At 34.5% G+C, this 24,001-nt stretch overlaps 1 protein-coding gene across 2 annotated transcripts in view; it reads right to left on the minus strand.

Annotated features, from left to right (window-relative positions):
* Positions 1–23,643, minus strand: part of LOC136230600 (MLO-like protein 6) — a 33,563-nt gene extending 9,920 nt beyond the window's left edge. For both annotated transcript variants that reach the window (XM_066019725.1, XM_066019724.1), the window contains exons 1-6: positions 23,511–23,643; positions 23,372–23,429; positions 23,090–23,283; positions 13,834–13,950; positions 6,032–6,092; positions 5,839–5,927 (exon numbers count right to left, since the gene is read on the minus strand). In XM_066019725.1, coding sequence (XP_065875797.1) covers positions 5,839–5,927; positions 6,032–6,092; positions 13,834–13,950; positions 23,090–23,283; positions 23,372–23,429; positions 23,511–23,630 — 639 coding nt within the window. In that variant the 5' untranslated portion in view covers positions 23,631–23,643. The remainder of the gene's footprint in view (positions 1–5,838; positions 5,928–6,031; positions 6,093–13,833; positions 13,951–23,089; positions 23,284–23,371; positions 23,430–23,510) is intronic.
* Positions 23,644–24,001: the final 358 nt, after the last annotated feature.

Genomic DNA, 24,001 nt, shown 5'->3' on the forward strand with positions numbered 1-24,001 from the left:
TTATATCCAGCAACCACCTGGGTATGTTGTGAAAGGTCAAGAAAATAAAGTACTAAAATTGAAAAATGCACTTTATGATCTCAGGCAAGCACCACGAGTCTGAAACAGTCGCATTGACAAATATTTTCAAGAAAATGGTTTTGTCAAATGCCCACATGAATATGCCCTGTATGCAAAAGTAAAAATGGAAATATGTTACTTGTTTGTTTGTATGTTGATGATCTCATTTTTACAGGGAACAATCCTAAGATGTTTGAAGAGTTCAAGAAGACAATGGCTCGTGAGTTCGAGATTACTGACATTGGTCTAATGTCATATTATCTTGCATTGAAGTGAAGTAGAATGACGATAGAATTTTTATTTTTCAAAGTGGTTTTGCAAATGAGATCTTAAAGAAGTTCCAGATGGAAAATTGCAATTCCGTCAGCACGCCAGTTGAATGTGGAATCAAGTTGACCAAAGATGAAGACGGAGAAAGAGTCATTCCTATGACATTCCGAAGCTTGATCGGAAGTCTCAGATATTTGACTTGTACACGACCGGACATTCTCTATGCAGTCAGCTTGGTGAGTCGATACATGGAAGCTCCAACACTATCACATTGGAATGCTGCCAAAAGAATTCTCCGTTATGTTAAAGGTACAACTAATTTGGGTTTACTTTATTCAAAATCTGATGATTTCAAATTTGTTGGGTACAGTGATAGTGATTGGGCCGGTGACAAAGATGACCGGAAAAGTACAACTGACTTTGTATTTTTTTTGGGTGACACGACATTCACATGGAGTTCAAAAAAGCAACCGATCGTGACGTTATCTATATGCGAAGCTAAATATGTCACTGCAACATCATGTGTCTGTCATGCAATATGGCTCCGAAGATTGTTAAAGGAATTTCAGATGGAAGAATGTGAACCAACAGAAATTTTTGTCGATAATAAATCGGCATTGGCACTAGCAAAAAATCCAGTGTTTCATGACCAGAGCAAATACATTGACACGAGATATCATTTTATTCGGGAGTGCATTGAGCAAAATGAGGTGATACTGAAGTACATGAAGACGCAAGATCAGATTGCAGATATTTTTACAAAACCGTTAAAATATGATATGCTCAGTCATTTGAGAGCTCAATTGGGAGTCACGAAAAATTAAGTTTATTGGGGCATGTTAAAATAATAAACTTAATTTTATTATAAAATTATATATATATAATTATATATATAAAAAAATATATAAAAAATATATAAAATAAGACAAGAAATAAATGTTCACATGCCATAGTTAGACTTTCAAGTAATGTTTTTGTCCAGAAGTAAAAAATAAGTAGTTGAGAATGAACTTTAATTTTTGGACATAAATTTGACAAAATTGTGGTTGTCATTATTTTTTGTGATATGTGGAAATATAGTGATGTAATATGCCTATAAATGAAACTTTATGTAATGTTTTTAATGTGCCAAAAGAAATAAAAAAATGAAATTGAGTGCATAGAGTAATATGTAAGAGTGGAGAGTTTTTTTTTTGTCTATTTTATGCTATTCCGAAAAACAAATCCTAATCCCTCTAAATTTCATACATAGTCCTCCAGTCCTTGATAAATTATAATTTTAGTCTCTATACTTTAACATGTTTTTTTTTCTTTAAAAAATTTGCGCACAATGCGCTTACATTAAAGAAGAAAGAAAAATCTCCACCAGACCCGGATGTGATTCGAACCCATGACCTCCCTAGTCATAGGTAAGCTCTCAACCACTAGGCTAAGAGCTTCACCACACTATACTTTAACAGGTTGATCTCCCTAAATTCGTCCCTAGGTGCATGCGATTCGTTGTCAACATCTAAAGTTTGATACGCATATACTGTGTAGTATAAGTCATATGTTTCTGAAAGTCTTGTTGTATAGGAAATTGTATTCATATATATGGTTTTAGAAGCAGTAATGTTAAAATAAATTAATAACTTAATACAATAAAAAATAATGAAGTAATATTATTATTCCAGGAAATATGTGAAAGGTTATATTTGATTAAAAAAAAACAGAGACAAAAAGACAAGCCTATGTGACATGCAATGGAGGTACTAAATGAAGTAAGACGAAAAGTCTTATCCCGTAGAATATAGACACAAAATAGCAAGTGGTTTATGGACTAGATAAGTATATGGATAAAATTAGAAATCAGATTGGCCATTATTTATTAAATATATCGGTGATTTGCTTTTTAAATTGAGCTTTGTAATAGGCAATATGTGTGTGTGTAATTGAGCTTTGTAATAGGTAATGTGTGTGTGTGTGTGTGTGTGTGTGTGTGAGTGCAAGAAAATAAAACTAAGTTTGTGTTTGTGTCATATTTTGTCCTCACAAATTTTACATCTTTATTCCTTATTAAATTACAAATTTAGTACCTCTATTTCAATAAAGTGGTATCAGAATTTAGATTGAGAGAGTTTATTCTTCCACGAAATACTATTTTTTTTTTAAATTGAGTGTTTGAAAGACCCTATAAAAATGGTAGGCAGTTCCAATATCTTTTTCCACTACCCTCAGCTCACAAAAACCAATTATGTAAGTTGGTGTATTCGAATGAAGACAATACTCGGTTTTCAAGAGGTTTAGGACATCGTTGAAAATGGCTACCAAGTTCCAGCAGACGAATCGCAGCCATCCCAGGCAGAAAAAGATGTTTTGGAGAAAAATCATAAAACGATCAAAGGGCGCTTGATGTCATCCATCAAGGCTTGGATGAATTAATGTTCGAGAACGTAACTGAGGCTACAACCTCCAAACAGGCATGAGACATTCTACGAGTGTCTTTTCAAGGTGAAGAAAAAGTTAAAAAGGTTCGTTTGCAAATGCTAAGAGGAGAATTTGAGACGACGAGGATGAAGGAGACGGAGGCCGTTATAGATTACTCATCTCGAGTAAAATCTGTCGTGAATCAAATGCGATAATATGGTGATAAAATTGAAGATACCAGAATTGCTGAGAAAATTTTGCGATCGCTACTACCAAAATTTGATTACATAGTGGTGGCAATGGAAGAATCCAGATACATCAGCACAATGACTGTGGATGAAGTTATAGGGTCGTTACAAGCACGTGAAGAACAGTTCAAGAAGCGTATAGAAGAATCGAAAGAACAAGTCTTAATAAAGACTTCGTTTAAACAAAACAAAAGTAGACGAGATAGAAGCCAGTCTGGAAGAGGACATGGCAAAGGTCGATGAGGAATTGGAAAGGAAAAGGATGTGGAAGAAATCAAGGAAGAGATGACAACAACTATAACAACAACGAAAGAAGCACTCAATCCACAAGAGGTAGAGGACAAGGACGTTGGCGTGGATGGGGAAGAGAAAACTCGAGGCCGAATGAAGGGCGTGATAAGTCCAATGTTCAATGTTATAATTGCTCCAAGTACGATCACTACGCAACAGAATGTTGGAGTCCTCCTAAGGAGATAGAGGAGACAACAAACAATATTCATGATGAGGAAGTAACAGGCATGGTGTTACTTACCTATGAAGGAGAAGAAAGTCATGAAAATAACATTTGGTATAACAATGCGGAAAGTAATCATATGTGTGGTGACAAGAAGATGTTCGTAGAGCTCGATAAATCTGTCATTGGCAATGTTGTATTTGGAGATTCATCCAAGATTCCATCATGGGTAGAGGTACAATTCTTATTTGGTTGAAAAACGACACTCACCAGTTTATTGATAATGTTTATTATGCTCCTAACATGAAAAATAATATTTTGAGTTTGGGATAATTGCTTGAGAAAAATTATGAAGTTCATATGAAAAACCAAAAACTGCTCTTGTTGAACAATAAAAAGGAGTTGATTGCACGAGTACCCATGTCAACAAATAGAATGTTCACAATTAACATCCAAACGGATGTGGTCAAATGTTTGACAGCCTATGTGAAGAGTTCCACCTGGCTTTGGCATCTACGATATGGGCATCTCAATTTTGGAGGACTGAAACTGTTGGGTCAAAAAAGATGGTAAATGGCTTACCTCAAATTGATCAACAACATTAGCTATATGAAGGATGCTTGGTTGGAAAACAATTTAGAACCAGCTTTGCAAAAGAGTCAATGTCAAGAGCAGCTCAACAAGGATGGAAAATTCACCAATTGGATGTCAAATCATCGTTCTTAAATGGAACTATTGAAGAAGAAGTTTATGTGAATCAACCATTGGGTTACACTATCAAAGGTCAAGAAGACAATGTGTTGAAGTTAAACAAGGCTTTGTATGACCTTAAGCAAGCTCCAAGGGCATGGTAGTCTTACATCGATCACTATTTTTAGAAGAACGTCTTCACAATATGTCCTTATGAGCATGCTTTGTATGTTAAGGAAAATGAGGATGGAAAAATAATGTATGGGTGCTTGTATTTTGATGATTTGATTTTCACAGGATCTTATCAAAAGATGATTGAAGAATTCATGAAGTTGATGACAAACAATTTTGAGATGACTGATTTGGGGATGATGCCATATTATTTGGGAATTGAAGTTAAGTAAAGTGATGAAGGTGTCTTTTTGTCTCAAAAGTCTTATGCAGAAGCTATTTTGAAAGAATTCAATATGGATAAATGCAATTCAACTTCTATGTCAGTGGATTGTCGAAATAAGTTTTCAAAACATGATGGTGAAGGAAAAGTGAATCCAACTTTCTTCATAAGGTTGGTTGGAAGGCTGAGATTTTTGACATGTATAAGACCAGATATCTTATATGGAGTTGGACTCATTAGTCGTTACATGGAGGTTCCAACTTTAACTCATATGGAGGTAGAAAAACGGATACTTCGATAGATCAAAGGTACATTGGATTATGGTTTATTCTACTCTAGTCAAAACAATTTCAGATTTTATGGATTTAGTGATAGTGATTGGGGAGGAGATGTTGATGATAGAAAGAGCACAACTGGTTTTGTTTTCTTTATGGGAGCGGCTGTTTTTGCTTGGAGTTCTAAGAAACAAGCAATAGTTACACTTTCAACATGTGAAGCAGAGTATGTTGCAATAGCTTCTTGTGTTTGTCATGCAATATGGTTGAGACAGATGTTAAACGATTGAAGTTTGTTCTAGATGGAGCAACTGATGTTTTTGTTGATAATAAGTCAGTTATTATGTTGGCATGTAAACTTGACCTCCAAACTGATACTATTTAGTTTTTAAGGTTCTAAAACTGACAGTTCATCATATTACTACATCAAAAGGGACGTGCGAGTTTACTATCTATTTTTCTATTCGGAATCTCGAGAAGGTTCATCATTCCTTGGGGATGTAAGTTAATTATACTAAGAATGGTCTATTTCTCCATCAAACAAAATACAACCTTTTGATTATCGTTAAGGAAAAAATGAGTGGCTCTCAGCCTGTTTCGAGCCCAACAAACCCTGCGGAGAAACTACATTTGGTTGATAGTGCACCTTTTCAGGACTCGTCTCTTTATTGAAGCATTGTTGTAGTCTGTAGTACTTAACTTTCACATGTCTTGATATAACATTTGCAGTAAATAAAGTCTCCCAATTCATGCATGCTCCTACAGACACTCACACGAATGCGGTCAAACGGATCCTTTTGTACTTGAATGGGGCTAGTTCTCATTACTTGTACCTAACCAAAGGGTCGATCTCACAATTACACTGCTTTTTATGCTGATTGGGGAGTTGTAAAGATGATCGAAAGTCAACGAATGGATATATTGTTTTCTTGGGATATAAATTTATATTTACGGATAAAAAATTCCATCGCTAGAAGTAAAATCGTGTCGATAATTTTGTTGTTTCCAAAATTCGTGCCCTTAGATGTTATCTTTACTTACTAGCCATATGAGGAGGGGATGACATTTCCACATTTTCAAATGGCTTCTTCCAAATGATGTTTGGTAGGATAGTCTGAATCTTCTTGGATCTGCACATAATTATGAATTTTTATTACCTCAAAACAAACACTGCAAATTAAGGATTAATTAGCACTAATTATAATAAATTATAATAAGATACTAATTAAGTTACCATTAGCAATCTGATACTCTAGGGATTGAGTCTCTTCCTCCCATGCTCTCCATCTTCTCATCTGCACAACATTACTAATTATTAATTCCAAAGAGGTTAATTAACAATATTGAAATAACTTGCAAAATCATTATTGTCGAGTCGAGGTTTCAGTTATTCTCAGCCATTCGAACTCTGGTTTCAGTCGCTCGATAATTGGAGAGACAGAGATAGGGGAAAAGAGTAAATGGTGTTATTATATTTATATATTAGTTGAGTGTACATGAATCTCAATTTTGAATTAAAAATGGTCTAAATGGGTCAAATGTACTAAATTGTTTAATCATTTTTACTTGAAAAATATTTTCGGAACAAAATGAAATTTAAATAGTGAAAACTAAAGTAAAATACTATTTGTATAATTTACCCTTAAAATAAAATTGCAGTGATTTATAAAATAAAAGTAAAATTGAAATTATATATTAATGGTAAAAGCGAACATTTATCCCTATAAATGTGAGAAATTATTAGGACCTTACACATATATTTTTGTCACGTGTTATATGGACCTCTACATATATTATAAAAGGTCATACTATTTTAATTATTAAGCAGAGTCATAATATACGTGTCCAAATGTAAATTGGGAATCCTCTAAATAATATGGAAGACTTAAAAAAAAAGTGACATGAATATATATGTTTAATATAAGAACTCCTGTAATTGACACTCAATTTTAAATATAAATTAACAATATGTTTTTGAGGTTTAGTTGTCTCGAAAAAGTAATTGGTATTTATCGATATCTATTACTATTATTAAAGCAGAAACCTTGTTTCTAAAAAAAAATTAAAGCAGAAACCTCACTGGCCATGTGTCACTCTAATGGTAATTTATCAGATGTGTCATTTTAAGGATTTTTTGAATTTTTAATGTAGAATCTGTCTCTCTCCCTCTCAATCTCTGCCCTTTCAACTGCCACCCTCAACTTCTCTTCATCACTCCTCACACGGGCTGTATGAACTTCTTCTCTCCCTCAACTGCCTCTTCTTCCCTCACCCAAATATGATTTATTGCTACATTCTTTTCCTTCAATTTATTGCTACCTCGGTGCTGCTACTGGATTCTTTTTCCTAAAAAAGTTTAGGGGTTTTTCGTAACCCTCATTTGAGCCTATTTCATTCTTCACCACTGCAAGCGTTCTCTCTCTCTAGATTCTAGAGGGAGAATCCCCAAAGTAAAAGAAGGAAATCATGGCGGACGTCATGTTAATGAACGATATCGAAGTGCGGGCGGCGGCTTCCGGAATCGACCTTTCCCAGCTTGATCTCAGTTCCATTCACCTTCCTCCTGGCGAAAATTTCGGAATCATCAAGTAGATAAGTTCCAATTTAACAAATACTTTTTACCTTGGCTGTTTGGAATTCCAGTAAACTTGTGCATAGCTATATTCCCAATTTCTGCTTCTTTGGTTACTGCAATGCTAGGTCATTTCGGTTTCACTATGATATTTCTGTGAAGTCTATAGAATCAGTATAGGATGATATGAAAATAGGAAGGAAATAAAGAAAATTCGTTGCCGTGCTGTTTTGGGCATTATATGGTTTGTTTGGTTATTTGTAGATTGAAACCTTTTTCAGTATGTAATCTATTTGGAAATAGATAATGAGAGTCTATTTTAGTGATTGATTTGTAGCTTTTATAAAATTGCTTACTCAATTTACAACGGAACCACATTGTTTCCTGCAAGACAGAGCTTTATTGTTTTATTTGATTATTGCAGTGATGATGAAGATGTTTATCAAGAAGAGCAGTTGGATTTTGAAGCTGGTTTTGGGAACATTATTGTGGTAGATAATCTACCAGTTATTCCTAGATCGAAATTTGAGAGGCTCGAAGGAGTTATTCGAAAAATTTACTCTCACGTTGTTATCAAGCAGGATGGCCTTTGGATGCCTGAAACTCCTGACACTCCTACAACCTTGGGTTATGGCTTCATTGAGTGTGATACACCTCAGGTATTCTCATTCTTAGATCAACTCGGTTGCATGATCTTTTAGCATAATTAAATCCTCTTCTTTTGGATACCATTTTTATACCATTTTTGTGATAATAGTAAGCATACTCTATCGTTTCGCTTTTGACTGGACCAAGTAATGTTTTTGGAATTCTTTCAAATATCTCCCTTCCATCTTTGTTGTGCCCAGCATCTTCGAAAAACCATCTGTTGAGTATTCCCTCAAATCAAAGCTCATAAGCCTCATCTCCATTGTTTTTCAATAGTTATTTTTTATTTTTTAATATTTTGAGTTCGACTGTAATTTATGAACAGAACATCTTATGTTGATTGCTACCTCATTCTGGTGTGCTTCTCTTACATGGACCCTATGGTTCTACACTGAAATGTGAGCAGAATCAATTACGGTAAGTCGATATTCATTCCTTTTCCCCAATTCATTAAAAAGACCTTATTCATTAGATTTTAAACAAGCTAATTAGGTGGGCAGGTTCAGATCTAAAATTTAAATTGTTAGGTTTAACTTATTCTGACAGACGTAAAAAGAAATTCCAAGGCTATATGTTTTGTTATTTTGGACTTGCTGCACTGCTTTCATGGAAATTTTTCATTCAGAAATCGATACTCATTTTGATCATGTAGCTTGCTGTTTTTATGTTTGTAATACTGTACTTTACCGCTATTCCATCTTTTTCATAGTTATTTTGATGGGCCTATCTGCTTCTTTACTCAAACTTAAGAGTTGTAAGTCCTACACAATTTGAAGCCTTTTTGACTCATCAATAGCACTCAATCTGAAGCAATTTTATTAATTTAAGGGATTTCATATATTTACTGTTGTTATAATCTGAATTGCAATTTCTAATTTCTATGTCTTAATATAAAAGTTGTTTATACACCTTTAAATTAATTACTGTTACTGTTACACTTTTTTTTATTCTCTTTTTTTTTATATATTTCTTTGCTTGGATATTCTCATTATAGGCAGAAGATTAGAAAGAAGCAGTATGACAAAATATTATCAAACCCAAAATTCACACGAAATTGGTGAGCAATGAGCAGATACCGACCTTGATAAATGTCTATCTGAGTTGTGTTACAATTTGGTGTGTCAAGTTTGCATTTCTTCCAGGTTCCACGCAAGTCAGCAGAAGGAGGCACCAATATATGATTTTAATTCTAGATAGCAATTGCAAGCTTCAATTTTATGTTGTTTCAATGTCATTCAATTCGAAATTGAAGGTCTTTGTATCTCAAAGAATATTGAATTACTTAATATATATGATAACTATTTATGAAAGCATAAAATATATCATCTTATGTTTAATATTTTGATGGTTAATTAATAGGATAATTGGGGATGGGAGTAACTGGAATCTGTTTCCTCACAAAAACATTTTGGCTCTATCATTTTTAGCAGTTCAAATTATATGACATTTCACATTATGTTAAGGCATTATGTTTAAATTAAAAAACATGTCACATTAGTTTATTATCTCATGAAATTTCAGTTCTTTTCTTTAAGTCACAAGGGAGTGATTAATAATCCAAGTTGAGAAGAGTATCTCATTAAATTACTACATTATGCATCAAGCATTTGTTAGATTTAACAGTAACAGTAATTAGTAGCTGTGTTTTTTTAATGGTAGTTGTTGCCTGAATTACCTATTTAATCATATGTTCAAATTGGACAAAATTCACGTAACTACTGTTATTTGTATTAGTAACAATAAATATTTGGGATAATGTACCACAATAAGCCTATGGATTTTAGGGTAGTATCAATTTAGGCTCAACGTACAAAATAGAATCAATATAGGTTTAACAATTTAAATCACGATAACGGAACGAGACACGTAATATATTACTTCGTTAAGTTCTGTCAATTGTACGTGGAGGGAGAAATCAAAACTTAATGGAGTAATAGGAATTACGTGTCCAATCCGTTATCGAGACCTAAATTGATACATTTTTTAAACGTTAAACCTATATTGATGCTATTTTGTACGTAGAGCCTAAATTGATACTTCCCCAAAAACCATAGACAACTTCATAACAATAATTTGTAATTAACTTATACAGTCTTGATCACATGCACCTTAATGAGCACGTAGAATTTGTATCAAAAGTCTAAACTTAATCTTGAAATTCACTTATATGTCTCCAACATAATCGATGTTTCGAAATTCTGATATGAAAGTTAAATAACAGTCAAATCAGTCTTTTCAATTTTTTTGTAACAAAAGTCTAAACTTAATCTTACTTAGAAATGTTAAAGTTAAATTTGGATCATTTAATACGATAGGGTCAAATTTGGCTCTTATCACTTTCTTTTGAGAAAATAATATCAGGGTTATTAAGAAGTTATTAAAAAATAATAACTTAATTTCACTCTATTATTGGAGTAAAATTGCATATTTTTAGAAATTATAAATAAAATTGATCCTGACCGTAAACTTTAGGGATATTTTTACACCTTATCTCTTTATTTTTAAACTACACTTTTAATGTAATTATATATTTTACATTTTTTCATTATGAAGTATAAAATATATATTTTTTAAATTGTGAAGTTATTTGTTAACAATAGCAGCATCGGATTATTTTTTCATATATTAGTTAGATTTCCTAAATTTGTGGACTTTGAAAGACTTCCCACTTAATAATCTAATAGAAAAAGATTAATTTTATTAAAAAAATTATAACCATCAATGTAGATCAAACTTGTGATAAATAATAAATTAGACTTACCTAGCATATTTTGTAGCCATTTAAATGTATGCTATTAATGAAAATAAATCTAAATTGATATTTAATTGAAATAAAAAAATATGCAACCCGTGCAATGCACGGGCCCTCTGCTAGTACCTATATATATCTATAAAAAAATCTAGATATACACATGATTAATGATAAAGGAGTTTGTAATTTAGCTAACCTTACAGACTATTTATATCTTTTTTGATGGGCTAGGTCGGATCTAACCTAATCAGGTTCGAGTCGTAACTATTTGTCCAAATCTAGCCAATATTATATTTTGGGTCAGGCTAAGAAAAACTATTTTTCAAGCCCAACTTACTCCGCCCAACTAATATATTCATATAAAAAAATAAAGTAAAATTAAAAATTATATTATGATTATAAACAATAAAACTACAAGTAAGGTTGTAACTGGCCGAGCTAGCTTGCTCTGCTCATGCTTGGCTGGCTAGAAATGGATTAGCCCAGTTCAAGCTTGGTTCGGGCTCGGTTTATTAAGAAAACTATTCGGTCGTGCGCAGCTCGTTAATTTTGTTCACGAACAACTTATTAATTATGTTGATAAGCAAGCTCATGAGAAAAACTCGTGAACAAATTGATAAATGAAAAATTGAAGTCGAAGGCAAGATTTCACACAAAACTACGTAGTTTTATATTCTCCATTTTATAGAAGTATTATTATAAAAAATCAGACCGAACTTGCTCGTGAGTCTGTTCATAAACATTATAATCAAGTTTTTTTCACGAAACTATAACCGAGCATGATCATGAACTTTCAAATCAAGTTTCGTAACGCTCAAACTCGACTCATTTACGAATCGAACCTCAAAATCATTCTCAAGTTGGACTCGTTTATAAAACCATCTGAACATAGTCGAGCTTTTTAAGTACACACTTTATCAATTTCTTATAATTTCAGTTACTTCCAATATTAGTTTCACCCACTTTCATGAAATGTGCTCCTCATCATACTCTCTCCTATCAAACTACCTTTTTAGCTTTCTTAACTAGTCACAACCAAGGACATGGATGCACATGTGCACTACCCTATTGCTAATTTCATTAATTATTTTCAGCTTTCATCATTACCCAATCTTTTCTTTCATTCCCCCACCCCCCCCCCCCCCCCTCCCCTTCCTATCAAACTTGTAGTATAAGTATGTAATTTCCTTTTTGATTCAATAAGAAATAGTTAATTTCTAACTGATTTTATATCAATTTCTCAAAATTGTATCAGAGTTAAAAACACTCTTCTACTAATCTTCTTCTTCTCAAATCTCACTTCAATGGTGGTTGTAACTCATGATAGTCCTCACTATGTTGCAATAATGAGACGCCTACTCTTTTTCTTGTTTCTATTGTTCTCACCAGACCTAACTATTGTTAGTGATCAAGATCGGTTAAGGTTGCTCTTATGTCTAAAAATAAATTTGGACTTGTTGATGGATCCATTGTAGCTCGAGCGGCTAAAGATCCTATGTATTCAAATGGGCAGAGGTGTAATACGTTGGTGGTTTCATGGCTCATTCATGCAGTTTCGTAGCAGATAGCACAAAGCATCATCTAAGGCTTATGATATATGGACGTATCTTCACAATCGTTTTTCACAAGGTGATTCATTGCGAATTTTAGAGATGGTGAAGGATATCCATAACTTCAAGAAAAAAAGCAATTGGAGTGACGAAGTATCACACTACAATAACAAATAGACATATTGCACATACTGTGACACAACAGGGTACAAAAAGGACACATGCTATAAAAAGCATGGATATCCTCCAAATTATAAAGGAAGGAATGTAGCTTTAGTTTAACCAAATTCTTTTAGTTTTACAGATTCAAAAGTTTTAGTTGCGCCAGTTTTTTATGAGTACATTTGGCACAAGAGACTTGGACATTCGTCTTCACAAAGAATGCAAAAGTTAGAAGGCGTACTTTTACATTGTAATCTCAAGTGTCCAAGCCTTGTTATGTATGTCAATTATCAATGAAAAAGAAATTTCCATTTCAATTAAGCAATATTACTTTTTAGTCTGTTTTAACTTGATTCACATTGATATATAAGGGCCAATTAAAGAATCATTCACAAATCAACATTATTTTCTTAAAATAGTGGATGACTATAGCATATATATTTAGATTTTATTGATGAAAGGTAAGGGAGAGGCAAGATCATTATTGAAATATTTCGGTTCCTGCGCCAGCACACAGTTTCGTAAGAAAAATTATCAAGTCTGACAATGGCATAGAGTTCCATATGTTTGATTTTTATGCAAATTTAGGCATTATTCACCCAAAATCTTGTCTTGAAACTCCTCAATAGAAAGGAAAAGTTGAGAAAAAACATCAGGATATCATGAATGTTACTAGCGCGTTACTTTTGCAAAGTTCCTTACCCAAAACCTTCTTCCCTTTTGATGTTACTAAGGCAGTATACCTAATAAAGAGACTACCCTCTACAGTTATACATAACAACGCGCCTTTTACTAGTTGTACAAACATGAGCCAAACCTTACCAATCTTAGAGTATGTGGATGTTTATCCTAGTTAAGATTTTAAAAGTAAGGTCATGGCTCATTTAAGTCATAAAGCGGCCTATAATGAGCTGATTTTTTTTATTGAGTCATGTGTTCTCATATTATTATTTTTGTAAAATGTCTACTTATTATATTCTAATAATATAAGCACGGACCTAGATCAGCTTGAGCTTTTGATATAAATCTCAAGCTCAACTAATTTTATGTGCGAGCCTAGATCAACCAGACTAAATGTGAGACATGTATGTCCAAGTTCGCTCTATAAAAGCGGGATAGTGAGTTGGTGAGATCCACAAAGGGTAAATTAAGCCTAAAATCAGTGAAAGTTCGGACAGTATTCCAATAAGGTCACAAAAAGTTAATTTTGTATTAATAAAATAATTCGCTTTTCCATTTTATACTAATAAAATCACTTTAAACATTTCAATCCAAATTCTCATCGAAAATATTGACTACAACGAGCTTAATCAATTCACGGCCATGAGAAATAGGGATTGATAAGTAGTTACCTTTGCCATGCCAAGAAACATAGTCAAAATGCAGTAGAAAACATGAAACACTGCTAACACTGAAATGAAATTCTTAAGTTGTCCTACTCCTTCCCTTGATATCAATGATACCATTCCCTGCATTATTCATATAACCAATATAATTGTTAATTTTTCTTCTCCTACAAAACTTTTTTTTTATAGGAATTACTCAATTTTTAAAAATTATATCTTATTAATTAATTAATTATAGGTTTCTTAAATAACTTTTAAATGATATTTGAAAGAGTCAATTATATCACTAAAATTGGTAAAGATCACAACAAAGTTTAATATTAACCTTATGGTACAAAATCCTACTTTAATTTTGCTCTTGAAAAAAAAAACCCGCTCAATTTTGTCCTTTCATATATAAATATTCATGAAAATTGCAAAGAATCCCTTGAAAAAGTGTAAAATGATTTTGAGTTTCAACTAAATGGGCTAACATTGAAGCGTTTCGTACGACAAGCATAAAAGTAACTTTCTTAATTGACTCTATTGTGGGAAATTAAATTTCCTAAATAATATCAAGGTCTAGAAAAGGAAAACGACCGGAACTACTAAAGTTAAGACTCGCCATCCGAAACCCATTCGTTGACCCATTACATTCGAGCCCGTAAAAGAGAATTACTTGGCCCCATGGAAATGGGTATTGTAACATAATCTCTCGTTAAGTCTAAAAGATAAGGAAAATTACACAGAAATTCATCTTTTTAAAACTATTTACAACTATATCAAGTCATAATTTTGGATTATATCAAACTAGTAAAATCAATACTTTTAATATATTTTAAAGATTAGAATTTATAAATTAGAAGTCTAGAATATATTTTCTAGGATTTATGATTTATAAATTGGAGCGTAAAATTTTTAAATCATGATGTAAAATCATAATATATAGAGAATAATGACATATTAAGAATTAAGCTTGGTAATATGATTTAATTGTAATTTTGTACTTAATTATGATATTCATGTATTTAACGTAAAAAGATATAAAAAAGCATTTAAGGCCTCCAAGAAATAGGTGGGATTCTCTCTCTCCCCTTAATCACTCATGTCACTGACGCGATGGTTAGAGTGTATGCGGACGATCACTTCCGTCACATGTCAAGCAGCCCAAGCAACTTCAGTTTGATTATCACATCATTTTATGGGTTGTGCATAGAAAACACCAATGGTCCTTCCCCTTTCCATCCAAAGAACACTAAAATTAGTAGGAACTCCCCCTATAGTGCCAATGTCGACTAGGGAAATTATAGCCAGCTCTGACCAGAGAGGCAGTGGAGCTATTCACCATCAACAAAAACCTAGAGTATAGTATCTTCATAGAGACAACTTCGGAGGACGGGACTATAACACCTACCAAGAAGCTAAGAGTATGTACAGTGGTTGTAACTTAGAATGTTACAATTGTTTGCCACCTCACAATTAGAAACACTCACAAGAAGACATCCCACTATATTTATTTGTTGCTATACTATTTACGCTTAATCTAACCTGTGCCATAAGGCACAGGTTTATGTATTAATTATGCTATTAAAAAAAGAAAAAGTAAGATCTAGAGGTATTAATTATGCTAATTAATAGGTATTAATTACTTTCCTTTTTCGGTAAACCTCCAAAATTCCACCAATATATGTAGGGTAATTAATTTATTAGTCCTAATATTTTGAAAAAATATACTGTTTAGTCCTCGTATTTTAAAAAATACACGGTAAAGTTCCTGACCTTTTTCTCGATAAATTGTTTAGTCTTTCCGTCTGTTTGTTAAATTTTTTACCATTTAGGAAAACGGTAAGGACTAAACAGTTCACCAAGAAAAACGTTAAGGACATCGAGAAAAAGGTTAGGTACCTTACTGTATTTTTTTTTAAAACACATGGACTAAACAGTGTGTTTTTTAAAACACAGTGACTAAATAAATTAATTACCCATATATGCATGAGTTTTTTTTATTAAAGTTCTAATGATTAGTCCTCGTATTTTCAAAAACACACGGTAAGGTTTCTAACCTTTTTCTCGATGAACTGTTTAGTCTTTCCGTCTGTTTGTTAAATATTTTACTGTTTAGGAAAACTGTAGGGACTAAACAGTTCACCAAGAAAAACGTTAAGGCCATCGAGAAAAAGGTTACGGACCTTACTGTGTGTTTTTTAAAACACATGGACTAAACAGTGTGTTTTTGTCAAAATATAGGGACTAATAAATTAATTACCCATATATGCATGAGTTTTTTTATTGAAGTTCTAATCAGTGAGTTAGTCCTCGTATTTTTAAAAACACACAGTAAGGTTCCTAACCTTTTTCTCGATGAACTGTTTAGTCTTTCCGTCTGTTTGTTAAAATTTTTACCGTTTAGGAAAACGGTAGGGACTAAACAGTTCACCAAGAAAAACATTAAGGTCATCGAGAAAAAGGTTAGGAACCTTACTGTGTGTTTTTTAAAATATATGGACTAAACAGTGTGTTTTTTAAAACACAGTGACTAAACAGTATGTTTTTATCAAAATATAGGAACTAATAAATTAATTACCCATATATGCATGAGTTTTTTTATTAAAATTCTAATGAGTGAGTTAATTATGTTTTATTAATTGCATATGATTACCTAGAAAAACTAAACATCTTTTTGAACAAAAAAGTGTATTAATTATGTCTTATCCTATGCCTTATGGCATAGGTTAGCCGGACCGTACTATTTAATAGGGCTCACTTATCATACAATTATATTTATTATGCAATTAAAAATTATTTACCTAATTATTTACCCAAAAAGAATGCAAGGATTCTAAAAAAATAAGAGATAGTGGCAGAGTGGGGTCCATTTAGTGTGTTGCTTCAGTTTGCAACTCATCACAAATTGTAACACCCATATTACAGGGTGTTTAATGGATGAGTGTTACAAGTAACAAACTTGTTTTTTTTTTGGTAGACAAAAGAAAGAAAACAACAAAGCACAACTTAACCTGGGATCAGCCTAGGAAAGCTGACCCCGACCCTATCTTCAAGAAGAAGAGAAGAAAGAAAAGAAAGAGGACTAGAAAGAGTGGTAACTCCCAGCATCCCCTCATGTCCAGCAGCAGCCAGGCGATCAGCAATTCGGTTTTGCTCTCTGTAGATATGTCTGAAATCAACAGACTCAAAGACGGAAACAAGCCTCCTAATGGCTTTAATGAGGTTTTGGCTATTCAGACAAATAGCATGATTATCGGAGATCATATCAATGGCCTCCTTATTGTCAGACTCCACAGAGAGCCTCTTGACACCCAGACTCCTGGCAAGCTTGATACCAGAGAGGATACCCCACAGCTCAGCTGAAAAAGACGAGCCCATACCCAGGTTATGAGTGAAACCAGACAACCAGGCTCCCCCTCCATCCCTCAAAACCCCTCCAGCCGCGATTCTCCCACTAATGAGACAAGAACCATCCGTATTAAGCTTCACCACCCCATCCTTAGGCCTAACCCAACCGACAAGATGAACCTCTTTCTTCTGAGTAGCTCTGGCCAGGGAATCCCCTTTAAAACTATCAATAACAGAAAGGAGCTTTTTCGAGAAAAACTCAGATAAGTTATGATTAAGAACCTTCCTCTCACCAAAGATTTCCTCATTCCTCCACTTCCAAATTTGGTGGCAAATAATAGCAAAGATAATATCCCCATGCTCCAAATTGGCCAGTAACTTCCCACTCACCCCAAAGTAGAACCAGTCAGTCTCAGGATGGGCAAGGAAGGAAGGAAGAATGTGAGGAGGGAGAACTTTCTTCCAAACCTCAATACTCTTAGAGCAATCCCTAAGAGCATGACAAAGGGTTTCAATATGGCCTGTACACCTACTGCAGGCACCTGAGACCGCTAGATGCCTTCTGTGTCTATCAGCATTGGTAAGCAACCTATCCTTCACTCCCAGCCAAAGGAAGCTCCTAATTCTGTAAGGGATCTTCAAACTTGTAACACCCATTAAACTTGCTCTAATGGAAAATCTCTGGAGTTTCTAGTTCACACAGGCCTAATAACCCGAAACCTAGACGCAGATGATCGAAGCTCAAAAGGTGATTCAAAAAGATCACCGGAAGTCCAGCCGCACAAGAAAGCCAGCAAGAAGAACCCAAGCGAATAACTCAAGAAATCAATGGGAACCCAACCCTTATATGGGAACACTTATAACTTTCATAAGCATGATCAATCTCTACTCTAACGAGCACATCATATGCAATATTTCCCGCCACTATGGCCGTGGTGGCTCATGAATGGTACAAGGAATTGGAGCTGAATCCATCAATTCGACCTCCTCAAGTATCTATTTGTAGAGAGATTGACATCTGCCAAAGCTCCATACAACCTAATAGGCTAGCTAGCACGATTCCACCAGATGTCATGGCAGGTAAATTTCATAAACCTAGAGGTGGCTATTTATGCTCTCATAAACGGAACCAATTATGAGATCATATTTATATAAGAAGCTACAACCCTCAACCTTTGGAGCCTTTGGAAGACTTAACCTCAACAACGACCATATCTTTAAACTAGGGACACAACTCTCCTCAATCCTAGTAGACAACGTCAAGGGAATCTTGGCACAACATGTTTTTTTCGCATTGACTACCTCCAAAATTGTTGGAGTCCCATCTGGTCATGGGTTTTTCCAAATAACCTCAAGGGCCATAAAGGGGTGGGGAGAGACTTCTGACGTGGAAAATGGGTTTTTTTTCCGAAGGCCCGTAAAGGGAAAAGGCACGGAAACGCTGAATCAAAAACTCGCAGTCCGAATCCTGTTAGTCAATCTATTACGCCGGAGCCCTCCAAGAAGGATAGTTGGGCCATATGGATAAGGGACTGTAAGGTAATCTCCCATCAAGTTTAAAGCCTATAAAAGGGCATGTAAGACCTTCAAGAAAGTGTTAAGGTTATTATAGTCTTACGGTTCCAAATTGAGATGCCCTAGACTTGGTCCATCTAATTTGAATTCTCCTTATCTCTGTATTATTATCTGTTGTAACAACTCCTATTTTGTAGCTACCTCATCTGTACAATCTCTTTAAATACTACTTGTAAATCCCAATTCAATCACAGAGAAATACAACTCTTTCATGGTATGGAGCCACTCAGAGGTTTAACAACTCTGACCTTTTTTTTTCTCTTCTTCTCTTCTTCTCGAGTTTTTCTTCTGCCATGGCCAACACTAATTCTGCTCAATGCAGTTCCAATGCCAATTCCCCTTCCTTCTCTTCCCTTACATCTCAAATCTCAGAAAAATTAACTCCTACCAATTACTTGATCTGGAAAACTCAAATTCTTCCAATTCTAAAAGGCCACAAATTGGCAAGTCACATTGATTCCTCCAAACCTGTTCCTCCAAAGAATCTGCCGACAGGTGCTCCCAATCTTGCCTTTGAAGAATGGGAACAAAAAGACCAACAGGTCTTGAGTTTAATAATTTCTTCTCTTACCAAGGGTGTAATCCCTCAAATTGTTGGCGCTGAAACTGCAGCCACTGCTTGGGACAAGCTTACTAAATCCTATTCTGTTGGATCAAAGGCTATGAAGCGTGATCTAAAGCTACGTCTTCATGAGCTTCGTCAAAACAATGATACTGTTGTTGTGTATCTTCACCGTGCCAAATCAATTTCTGATGAACTTACTGCCTTGCAGAGTCCAATTGAATCTGATGAGTTTATTTCAACTATTCTTCAAGGGCTCAACGATCCTTATAAGCCCTTTACTAGGGCACTGAATGCAAGACATGAAGAAATTTCCTTTGATGATCTGACTGGGCTTCTTCTCTCTGAAGAAAGACAAATTAATCGTGAAAATATGGCTGCATCTTTCACTCCTTCTGTTCATTATTCTGCTCGCACGCAAGGCCGTGGATGGAGCCGTGCTCGCTCCCATTCTTTCCCACCTTCTACTGGCCGTGGAATTCTGCCACTTCCACATTACAGTAAACAAATTAGGAGCTCATCTTCTCCACTGGATGTTACCTCTCTCACTTGTCATAATTGTAAAGGGACTGGACATATTGCAAAACAATGTCCTTCGCCACGTTTTCCCCGTAACCAGCGAACCTCCTTCAAACCCGCCTCCAACATGGTTGTTTCTTCACATTCGGCTTCTACTGATTGGCTATTGGATTCGGGTGCCACTCATCATCTTACAGCTGATCTCGGGAATCTTCATGTTCACAATGAATATAGTGGTCCTGAAGAAGTTGTTGTAGGTAATGGCCATTCTATCCCTATTTCCCATATTGGTAATTCTTCGTTTTCAATTTCCAATGTTCCTGTTAAATTTCAACAAATTCTTCATGTTCCTAAAACTGTGAATAATCTGCTTTCTGTTTCCTCTCTAACCCAATCTAACCCTATTTCTATTGAATTCTTTGCTAATCACTTTGTTTTGAAGGATTTGAAGACAAAGAAGGAGATTTATCGAGGATTCAATAAACATGGTCTTTACACCATGTCTCTTCCGTCCCCAAATCCATCTCGGGTTCAAGCATTTAATATTAGTCTTCCGTTATGGCATGCCCGTTTGGGTCATGCTAATTATCCAATTGTTAAGAAAACTGTTGCTTTAAATAATCTCAAGTTTGATTCTAATAAAGATATCTCCTTATGTGACTCATGTTGCGTTAGTAAGGCACACCGCCTCCCTTTTACTTCTTCTTCCTTTGTTGCTTCTTATCCTTTGGAATTAGTATGTTCAGATGTTTGGGGCCCGGCTCCTGTAAATTCTCATGACAATTTTCGCTTCTATGTGACATTTTATGATCATTATAGTAAATTTACTTGGCTATTTTTTATTCGTTACAAATCGGAAGTCTTCAATGTCTTTGTCAAATTCCGTACACTAGTTGAAAAATATTTCAACCGACCAATTATTAATTTTCAATCTGATTGGGGCGGTGAATTTCAAGCCTTGTCTAAATATCTAAGTGATCACGGAATTAATCAACGTGTTTCTTGCCCTTACACCCCTGAACAAAATGGGTGTGCGGAAAGAAAACACCGTCACATTATTGAAACGGGTCTTTCACTATTGTCTCATGCCAAATTGCCTAATCAATTTTGGACCTATGCATTTGATTGTGCTATATATGTCATAAACCGATTACCATCTAAACTTCTTGATTACAAAACTCCATATGAAAAATTGTTTGGATGCGTACCGGATTATAACCTCTTTCGCCCTTTTGGTTGTTTGTGCTATCCTTGGCTTAAACCTTACAATTCAAATAAATTGCTTCCTCGTTCTCGTAAATGCATCTTTCTTGGCTATAGCAAGGTTCATAAAGGTTATAAATGCTATGATTTACTTAACAACAAATTTTTTATCTCACGCCATGTTATTTTCAATGAACAGGAGTTTCCCTATCAAATGTTAGAACGTGAGTGGCATCTTGAATCCGACTCCAATCATTCGAATGTGCCGGTTTCAGTCACTTTTCCAGCTGCTACACAACCATTCGCAGCTATACCGCCTACTGCTCCAACACACCCACCAAATTACTCACCCAACACTATTACCTCACCTATTAGGGACATAATTCCCTTTCACCCTACTCCAGTACCTCCTCCTACACAAATTCTTCCTAATACAACTCAGCCCCCTGCCCAGACCACTAAAAAGGTCCAGCCTACCCGAAAGGTCCAACCTACTCGAAATCACCCCATGGTAACCCGTAAGCAAACGGGATCATTAAAACCTAAAGCCCTGCAAAGTATAACTACTGTCCCTACTCCCTCTTGCTACACTCAAGCTATGAAGAGTCCCGAATGGCGTGATGCTATGCGTGAAGAGTACAATGCTCTTATTACTAATGGCACTTGGGAATTAGTGCCCGAACATGAAGCTGCTAATACTATTGGAAGTCTTTGGGTCTATCGTGTCAAACTTAATCCCGATGGCACTATTAGTCGACACAAGGCGCGCCTTGTTGCAAAGGGTTATCATCAACGACCCGGGTTTGATTACGATCAAACATTCAGCCCGGTTATCAAACCCACAACCATTCGGTTAATTCTCTCCATTGCGGTAACATACTCTTGGTCCATTAAACAACTTGATGTTAGTAATGCCTTTTTGCATGGTACTTTGGATGAAGTTGTTTATATGCAGCAACCACCTGGCTTTGTGCATCCGGATTATCCGAATCATGTCTGTAAATTGAAGAAAAGTCTTTACGGTCTCAAACAAGCACCACGTATGTGGCATCGGTGCTTAACACAAGCCCTTTCCTCTCTTGGTTTTCAAAGCTCAAAGGCTGACTCTTCACTTTACTTCTTACGATTAAACGGTATTCAGCTCTATTGTTTAATTTATGTGGATGACATCTTAGTTACCGGTAATTGCACAACTTCTATTGACAAATTGGTGAAAGAGTTACAAAGGCGTTTCGCCATACGTGACCTCGGCAGATTATCTTACTTTCTTGGAATGGAAGCTTCTTGGAAAAATAATAATCTTCATTTATGTCATCAGAAGTACATTACTGATATTCTTCAAAAGTCAAAAATGGATGAATCTAAGGGTATTTCTACTCCTAGTTGCACTAGCACAAAACTTAGTAGAGATGTGGGAGAACCATTCTCTGATCCTGGGTTATATCGTCGAATCGTCGGCGGCTTGCAATATGCGACAATAACACGCCCGGACATTTGTTATGCGGTAAATAAAGTAAGTCAGTTTCTTCATAGTCCAACTCTTGATCATTGGAAGGCTGTCAAACGCATCCTTCGCTATCTCAAATTTACACCTTCAGAAAGGAGTTAGATTCTTTCTCTCGCATCACTAACTTGATCGTGGGAGTGTATAAAAGAGACCGCTCCCAACATAAATCAAGGAAACGACCATCGAAATTTAGTCTCATTATCAAATTAGACTCTAAGAACAAAATTAACCCTTATATTTAATTTAAATGATTAAAAGACCATTTGCATTCAAGTTGATTTTATTAATTGTAAGAGAAAAGTTTGAATATCATTAAATACATTTTTAATGACGTCCATCTTTTTTAAATTCGGGTGTACATATAAGTTTAGATTTTGTATACAAACCCCTGAAATTTGTTTTCTTTCAAAAAAAAATCATTGAATTTCACATTTTTCATTTATATGGTATTGCTTTGATCTTAATTTATGAAATACACCTTAAACTTAACTGACAGTGAAGCTGTCAATTAAATTTACCCAATTAATCCGAAAAAATTACAAAAAGGAATATCTCCAACTCACCTTTGCCTGGCAAAAAGATTGGCCTATGCTGTCGGAGGAAAGACCAGAAACATGTGTTGTAGCAGCAAGTGAAATACGAGGATGTTTTTTACAAGGATGAAAGGAGTTAACAACATCTCCTCTCACACATATTTTTGATATTGGAACTTCTGATATTGTAAGAAGCAACGATATGAATCCCATCGTCATCATCTCTATAATCATATCAAATCAAAAACATCACTAATTAAACTATATAAAATAAATAAATAAATAAAATCACTAATTAATTATTAATTAAACCTGTTTCGATCTTTTCCATGGCTCTAACAAGAGATTTTCTTCTTCTTTTTGCGAGTAACTGACAGAGAAATTAATCAACTTCCATTTAATTATTATTATTAAACATAAAAAAAAACTAATTAATTAATTAAATACTTACTTCTCTGATGAAGTGAAGAACAGCTTCAAGAGAAAATGAAATTAAAATAATACACAAACAAATAATTGCAATTGCCCATGTTGGTGTAAACTGAAGTGAAGCATTTCCTTTTCGTTCCATATTAATCTTTGGAAATTTATTAATTAATTGATCTTTTATAATGTAATTATGAACTAATTAATTAGTATTTATTTATTCATCAAGAATTTTAATGCAATGGGACAAGCTAGCTATCTTAATTTCTATTAATGGGATTGAAAGAAAATGAGAATTTTTATTTTTTGATTTTTGTCTAAGTTTGGGAAATATGTTTGAGTAGGATTTTATCTTCCAATTTTTCTCAATTGAATTATTTATTGTCAATTTTGAAGGAATTAGAACCACTACAGTCTGCCATGGACACCAGTTTTTCAACGATTATATTAACAATTTTTTTTTGTTTGTTTTGTTTAGATTTTATTTCTAAGGATCATTTAGTTAAATAAAATCAC

Source organism: Euphorbia lathyris, chromosome 5, assembly GCF_963576675.1.
Source record: "Euphorbia lathyris chromosome 5, ddEupLath1.1, whole genome shotgun sequence".
NCBI lineage: Eukaryota > Viridiplantae > Streptophyta > Magnoliopsida > Malpighiales > Euphorbiaceae > Euphorbia > Euphorbia lathyris.